The sequence below is a fragment of the Argopecten irradians genome, chromosome 11 (assembly GCF_041381155.1).
Source record: "Argopecten irradians isolate NY chromosome 11, Ai_NY, whole genome shotgun sequence".
Lineage (NCBI taxonomy): Eukaryota > Metazoa > Mollusca > Bivalvia > Pectinida > Pectinidae > Argopecten > Argopecten irradians.
Window position 1 is genome coordinate 8006309 of NC_091144.1, and position 8870 is coordinate 8015178.

General features: G+C 32.9%; 1 protein-coding gene across 1 annotated transcript in view; it reads right to left on the reverse strand.

The window, feature by feature from the left end:
* Window positions 1–7780, reverse strand: part of LOC138334675 (prominin-1-A-like) — a 59330-nt gene extending 51550 nt beyond the window's left edge. The window contains exons 1-3 of the mRNA XM_069283335.1: window positions 7522–7780; window positions 5699–5745; window positions 223–428 (exon numbers count right to left, since the gene is read on the reverse strand). Coding sequence (XP_069139436.1) covers window positions 223–428; window positions 5699–5745; window positions 7522–7741 — 473 coding nt within the window. The 5' untranslated portion in view covers window positions 7742–7780. The remainder of the gene's footprint in view (window positions 1–222; window positions 429–5698; window positions 5746–7521) is intronic.
* Window positions 7781–8870: the final 1090 nt, after the last annotated feature.

Genomic DNA, 8870 nt, shown 5'->3' on the forward strand with positions numbered 1-8870 from the left:
TAAATGCTGGAGATTGAAAACCAGTTGGGTAGTGTTCATATACAGCTCAACCCGTGTTATGTGCGTAAGTTGTTCAGTTATTCCTAAGGAATCTAACAATACGTATCAGGCATACAAAACGGATTCAAAGTCAATGTAATCAAAAGAAAGAATTTGCAATCATCACACCAGTGTGTGTATTTCAGAAATTATATCATCAAAAGCCATTGCCATATAATTTACATTGTAAAGGTGACGATGACGAAGAAGATGGTGCCGTACACCTTTCGTTTACAGGAGGCTTTGGGGTCGGCAGTCTTGGGCCGGTCACAACAGGCTCTACAACAGTTACGGCAACAGCAGAAACAGCACCCGATGAGAGGGAAGAAAAGAACAAACAGGAAACCAAGGACAACCGCAATGGCGTACCCAATGTAGTCAAGGAGAACCTGTCAATAAATTACATCCTGTTAGTGAGTAAGAAATGATAACAACAACAAATGACACGACGTTGTGATGTGTGTGGAACACGTGCGTGTGTACTTTGGGAGACCACGGTATGGTAATGTTGTATTTCTATGCAATAGATGTTCGTTCGTGCCTATTTTGTAGCACTAAAAGGAAAAGCACACCAACCCATTACACTGACAATGTGCGAATCAGACATCTCGAGCTCTCTCCCTTTCTGCTGAACGTGATGCTGGAGCAGAAACTACGTTTTATATACTAGGGTATGTGACGGCCAGCGACCTAGAGCCTTCTTCATAACGGAAAGCGGTCAACTCCGACCAGACCACTGTATAAGTGCTAAAAGAGGCAATATGAAATACCTGCTGGAATTCTAACTATTTTTTTTTCTATTACCATTAAATACAAAAGAAACATTCAGTTTCCATACGATTACAACTGAAAAAAAATTAAATCGTATTAATTTTGCAGTCAAAAGAAGGATTTAAACCATTGTGACATGTTTTTCAGACAGTGTTTACAATGATACGAAACTAGGTTTTCGGATCACAAAAAAAATTACATTTAAATTTTAGCCATTAAAAATGCATAATTTGTTTTACCATTGCATGTGGTCAGCTAAATCAAAACATTAGTAATGTTATGTCAATATCTAAGACAGATTCATGATCATTGGGTCAAACATACACATAAGCACATGCAAATGGTATTTTTAACGGTGTTATCTACCTTTTTAACGTAAGCATTCAAAGTTTTGTAAAAAATATTTTAGATGTTTTACACGTTCAGTAGTGAACAAAGCATGTATTTGTTCGTCAATTTAAAAACTCAAATATTGATCCCTTTGAACCGGGTTGATAAGGTTATACTGAAAACGTTGATGTGAGCATTTCTATATTACCCGGGTAGCATGTTACTGTAAAATCGATATACAGTATACCTAGGTTTGATTGTGCAGCCTTTTGGTATCACAATACGACGCTGTGATAGGAGCACACTCGGATAGGTTTCCGAGAAAAGGTTCGGCTCTAACAAGGTTCTCGGAAATAATTTCTGTCTGTTTTTCCTATATATGGTTTGACCAACAAGGTGACGACCAAGCTACCTTGGTTATTCTTTGGTATGAAGGGACCAGGAACATGATAAGGTATATCAGTTATCATACCTACAATGGGGCTGTGTAAATAGAATGATTTACATGATGTGGTACCCTTTATTGATTGTATTGGAACAGGTATGTCACGTAAACCACTTTATGTAAATTCGCGTTATTTCGCGTTAAAGGTTATATAAATGCCCAATTTTCAGTAGGAGTATTTGATCCCGATGTTCCGTACTCGTGAATAGCTGGAAATAACGACAACACGAAATCGTGTGTGCAAGGATTTACAAGAATATATTTTTATGTCATGGAGAGATAATACAAAAAGCTGAGAGTACACTAAATAAACTGCGAGACGGTGTATGATGAAATCACACTCAGATTTTAGTGTTATATCTCCATAACATAAAAAATCTATTCAAAGTTATACTTATAATTCAATTTCCTAAAGATAATCTCTTCAAAATTACAAATTAATTTTGGGACTCTTTTTTCTATGAAATAATTGCGCCGTTGTCTCAGATAATCAGAAACAACGTTACAAGTAGCGACTCAGTTCTTTTCTTAATTGACTGATAAAGTAATTTTAAAGGCATTGAAAAATACGCAAGTATGCAGTGATTTACTATATGTAATCCAGAAAAAAGCAGTTGTTCGATGTAAGCTACAGCTTAAACACTTTAAGGACTACGTGTTTCGCTTGTTCCACCAAGCATTACAATTTACCTCATTTTAATAATAATTTTACATCTTCGTAGAATACAAAATATGCTTGTAATTGACAATGAGTAAACTCAGACAAAGTTTGATTTCAATCACCAATTTCAGAACTCTAATATGGCGTAGAATTACATTATTTAAATGTATGTGACAACATCCCTTGTTTACAATCAAAGTCCGTTAGCGTCATTAATTAAATTAAAAATGAATATGAAAAGTAGGATTATATTACGTGGTGACAATTGGAGATGTTTTGTTCGTGTTCATAATTATTTACGATCTATTAGAGTCGTTGATATATTCGGTACTATGATGCAGTATTCATTTCTAATAAGAGTAACTACTATTTTTCTGTATAAATAGGGGATGATTGATTATGGACGTGGTGTAGTTTGATTTACATTGCAACCATGCATGTACTCAATGTAACCAATCAAATTGAAAATGATTTAGATTAGTGCTCAATGTAACCAATCAAATTGAAAATAATTTATAATTGTGCTCAATGTAACCAATCAAATTGAAAAAAAAATAAAATTGTTCTTAATATAACCAATCAAATTGAAAATAATTTAAAATTGTACTGAATGCAACCAAGCAAATTAAAAATAATTTAAAATTGTACTCAATGTAACCAAGCAAATTGAAAATGATTTGAAATTGTACTCAATGTAACCAAGCAAATTGAAAATGATTAATTTAAAATCGTGATATCTATGATATATTTACGGTTGTTCAAGTCTATTTGTAGTATATTTTAATTGTAATATCATAACAAAATGTGGTTGACTCATTGATATCTAAAACGGAAACTTTTTCATCAAGATATGTTGCTAAGTTCACTCAATTTTTAATGTTTTTTAACATTATTATTTTTAAACTTGTAATGGTAATGCTACATGTGATATCATTATTTAAATATCATAGTCATAATGGATTTATTATATGCATCGAAAGACATAATATTCTAGCTTATAAAAGCATTTAAACGTTACATTTCCATCATTGTTAACGTTCCTAGATAAACTATAATCGTTTTTGTCAATTGAAGGTGTGAGGAACTTGTGGACGCAACCTTAGGTAGAGGTGCTACACTAAGAGATAAAACACAGTGTTATCATCTATCGCTCGCCAGTCCTCCTGGATACTCAAATGGTGACAGAGATCGAATAAACTAACGAATACATTAGTCGGTTATACTGCAGGGCAAAACTTTATTTTGTCTATAACTTATCAGTGTAACTATATATATATTACACTATGGACCACATAAATTTAAAATACTAGATATCTGAAAATAACATTTAACTAAATATTATGAACTGATTCAATAATTTGATCGAAATAAAACATTAAATAGTGAAACAAAAAAATATAACCCTCATTTCTTATTAGCAGTAAACCATACCCAGTACATAGCAACACCTCACATAGCTCACTAGCTAAAAGTATGGCGTTTGATTACTACGGCGGTATCCTGGTGTGAAGGAACAATCTTATCAGACACAAATTACCCAAGGTTTAAAATAGGTGGAGTGATGTGGTCATTATCATGTAATAAAATGTATGTATAAGGCAATACTGTGTTTACTATGAAATAGGACAACCGAATTATTATAATTGTTGGCTATTCTATTTTCAGTTGTTTGACGACGAGTTGGACAATGCAATTTGAACGTAAATGATTTGAAACAAAAATTCCAAATTTTGACAATCATGCAAGCCGTTTAATATCATAGAATAATTTGATCTTGCTTGTAAGTAACCATTAAACATTTCCATTTTCTTAGAAAATTGTGTTATTAGTTATCGCATTTGATTGGTTGATACATCAGAGTAATAATTTTTATAAGAAAAGAGTCCTTTCATAAATGTGACAGTAAGGTTAAAAGATAAATCAGCCAACAAAATTTGAAATACTTAAATGCATAATGCTGTTATATGCAAACTCAAAAATATATTCTATGTAACCAAATATATCGTCTTCACGGCCAACGTTTTAACAAACTAGCAGTCAACAAAAAATGATATTATTAAACTTATTTTCATATTTGTAACCTCTGTTGTAATTCAATTTAATTATTTCACTAACAGTTTTGAAGCTTTTCTTAATCAGTACTTAGATATATTTTGTATTATTTAACAGTTGTTTCAATTGTTTTACATGCTGCACTACATTAGTATTTTTACATGTATATACATTTGAATAGTTAAGATTTTCGCATTAGAGTTTAAGACAGGAGAGCCTTGCCTTCAGATTTATAATCGGCCTATACATACATGTACACTATATAACCGTATTTACTCGTACTTAGAGTCCTTTTATGTTGGTTATTTACGAGGACCCTCCATCATCAAGTACGGGTATATTATTGTTGTTTACTACTAGGTAGTATATCGTGTTATCGAACAGACTATGATAAATACAATACAACTCTGTCGTTATACATGTAAAACGTATTCTCGTCAAGCAGAACGTGTAACAAAGCAGACAAGTTTTTCACTTAACTAATCAAACCAAGTTCTCAACGTTTATTAAACCACTACTTTTTCGAAACGGAAACTAAAAATTCATAAAAAAAATAATGATAACGTCTGCTACTTGTATCGATTAATGCAACAAACTTATATAGGTTCCCTATATAAAACATGGGAACAATATTCATGTACATGGTGTAGGTCCACTGCACCTCATTCTGAGTGACGTACTGTGCGATTGTCATGGCGACGACGGGAAACACTCTGAGAATCAACATTTTAATATATTTCTTATCTTGTTTGTTATGGTTATTTAGTATTGTCAGTAAACTATCTAACGTATTTTTCATTCACATTTATTTTTTAGTTAAGCATCTTTTATTAGTCGAAATATAGGATCAACGTATTCATGATCACCAAAACCAGACATCTGCAATACCATAATATACTATATCCTAAATGCGCACGGTTTCTTTCATGATTAAACTATGGACTTATAATCAAGCTGTCTGAATAAAGGTGCAAACAATGAAACTAAAAGGAAATATCAACATTTCTAACAAACATTACAAGTCCATGTAGAAGCCAATTAAATTGACAAACCATGTTTCTAAAGGCTTCAAAGTTCTATAAATAGCATCAGGTATTGTATAACATATGGCTCTGATAACAAAGACTTTTGGTTCCCACAGTAACCCAGCCCCTTTAGTAGGAAGTTTTATTTCTAACCCATTTATATTTCTCAAAAACCATTGTAGAAACGATACATAATCTAGTTGATAATTTTAAATTACTCTTCCAAACTCTGATGAAAAAGCATATACATGTATAGTTAAATATTCACTCCAAATGTTTTACTTTTCTTTGATTTTCAGTGCATGAATGATTGTCTTTGTATGTCTGTTACCTTTTCACTGAAACATACTTTACTTAGTTTATGACGTCACTTACCTGCTTGATCATATCCATATCAAATACAAGGTTCCCATTCACCATGTCTGAAGATAAAATCAAAAGAATGAAAATAAGACAGTATGAGGCAGGTGTACCCCTCTAATGATAATCAATTAGTTTTGCAAGTTTTTTTATTTATTTTATTGTTGTTGTTGTTGCTTTTTGTACGGGGGTTGGTGGTCTTTGAAAATTATTCGTCGAATGAAATGAAAGTAAATTACATATGTAATATAGTTGGTAACAATCCCACACGAAATGGCAAGGAAGAAAAGGCCTCGAGATGGCATTTATACTGATCGGCGTGTACTGAATAGATGACTATTTTCGACATCTTCTTTAAAACATTTCAAGTAATGCAATATTAATACATTAACAGATTATTAACTTTATAATCAAACATAAATGTAAATATCATAGCGACTAAATTTAAAGATTTGCAGTTTATGATTTAATTTTATTTGAAAATCTTTACCGACGAAATGTAATGATGGTGATGCCGAAAGATAAAACAGTGTCACTTATGGAAAGGAAAGAAACCAAACTTTCTAATCTCGCGCTTAAATGATAAAAGTATCCAAACTCCGCTATAATCAGTGATGGACATTGGTCAATTATTCTAGATTGGCGTAAAAATTTAAGAGAATGAGCTTATGCTATTCTATCCTCTTTTTGTTTGGACATCGGATCATGACGAATATAAAAAAGATGATGTAACTCTGTATTATATATATATATTGACCGTCTTTACACAGCTTATGTTGAGTAAACATTATAAAGATAATTTACCAAGTTTTACAGCCTAATTTTGAAATCCAGCTGTCAGATTGTGGAGCTTTAGACGAAAGTTGTAGTTTACCACCGCCGACACATGAGTTACGATTCTGAATGCTGACGAGTTTACATTGATTTAATGCATTACTTCATCATAATTTGGAAGCGTTACACCTTACATACATGCATATGTACATGTATTCATCCAAATAATTAAAAATATCAAACGGTCAAAAATAAGTAAGAATAAATAAAGTTCTGATTTTAATATACAGCGGGGATTTTCCCGGAGTAGATAATTTCAATAACCATGTAAGTGTTATTATATATCGCTCGTGATAAATGACAAAGCGATAAAATAGATTTGATCCCAATAATCTACTCTCAGATTAGGTGTCCATTCAACACAGCTGCCTGACATTAAATAGCCAGTACCGAGTTCATGCGGTTATCATAAGCAAAGAAAATTACAAGAGAACAGAAAAACAACTCTTCTTGATGTGAAAGATTTACTTCCTCTAAATCATTGATGAAAGAAACCTGGCTGCGACGGTATCCTTGGTAAACTAAAATACGTGTATCACGTTGATTAAAGAAAAAGGTTTGGCTTAAATACGATACTCATATAAGTGAGAAATTGATAAACAATGAAATTTTTGTGAAGACAAACTGTCATCCGCATCAGAATCAAAACACGATCACTGGAGAGCGATTTTGTTTATCAGGTCAATCGCAAAATAAATTATATCTTGACATGTTTCAAATTTCATTTTACTATCGTCTATAATTTTACCAGTAAATTTCTATTTGAATAAGAGAGGAAACAATTTTAAGTTAGTGTACACGTTATAAATAAAAGATTGATTTCATTTTAATGCCAGCCATTAAAAATATAGGAAAATATATAACCGTACGAGTAGTTTTTGCAGAACTAAATGAGAGATATCGGTAAAATATGTCAAAAGGTACATATAATACATATATATTTATATAGAGCGACACTGAGAGAGACTGGATTAAAGTTATTAGTTCTACACACGATGTATTACCCTTAATCAGCTGTGTCGGGAATCCGGCTGACAGACTTGTATCCACAAAACTTCTGGCAAAGTCGAACAAAGGCCCCATCCCAGCATCATCATACGTTATCCCAGATGCCTTAAATGTCGGCTGCTCTGGTAAGGGTGGCAGTGAGAACGGTTCCACCCCATTCCCCGGAGGGAGGGACCACAAAAACACAAAGCAAATAAGGCAGATGTAAATACGCATGTTCTCTCGGTAATACCCGGTCAGGTTGTGGTAGTTCCTGATAAGGGTTAGATAGTTTTGACAAGTAGTCCAAACCAGGATGTGTTATACAGATGAAATCAATAATCAACAGCCCGAGCCATGTGTCAAACTTTTACAGGTAAAAGGCCAAATAGTTTAGGAGTAAAATATTATACAGGCTTGGTAGCTTTCCTTCAGTACTATCAAAATGGCGTATTCACCTTTAAGTAATGTAATATAATTCAAACATTTTCATGGAATATTATCATATCATTTTTATTTATTTTAAAAGTCCGTCTTTATTTTATATCGGATTCCTCAATATTGAGCGCTACATCAATAAATGAAAATTGGATTCATTCCACAAATGAGTCTTAATCTGGGTTAGCACAAAAACGAATGGCAGTTGTGCAAGTGGTTTAAAAAAGCGACAGATATCAAAATTAGATAGTCAGCAATGACTAAAGGACCAAGTTTACGTAATTTTATAGCAATTGACAATACATATGTGTATTTGTTGCTCAATTTGTTGTTTCTTTTATTTTCATTTAAAGAGATGAATAAAATCTGTTACCTGTAAGTGATCGAGATCGGGTTATCTCAATCGAGGGCTAAGATTTTGTAACATAATCCCAACCGAGGCGTTAGCCGAGGTTGGGATGTTACAAAATCTTAGCCCGAGACTGAGATAACCCGATCTTCATCACTTAAAGGTAATAGATTTTTTTTCTCGCACCTCTAGGATATAATAAAACAATCCATAAACGCATTCAGAGTAAAATTATCCCGTCTTGGGCCTCCTGGTTCAAAGCCAATTGACCATTTCATCTGCGTTTCGAACTTAATCATTCCGCGTAAAACTATAGTTCGGTTATATCAAAGAAAAAAGCTGATCAATCGGTACATACTATTTTAATCATTAAAAACAACAACCAAACAATGCATGGTAAATGCTGAATGTACATATTTCTAATAATATTGATTGTCTGAAGCGTGTGACGTCATCGATTCGAGAGTATGACGTCACATGCGCGGACTGTTACATGAATGATGTAAAATTCCGCCAAAAATCGCGTAAAGGTACCAGACAGATCGGACGAGATAGAAAAATCTAGCACTGGGTATCATG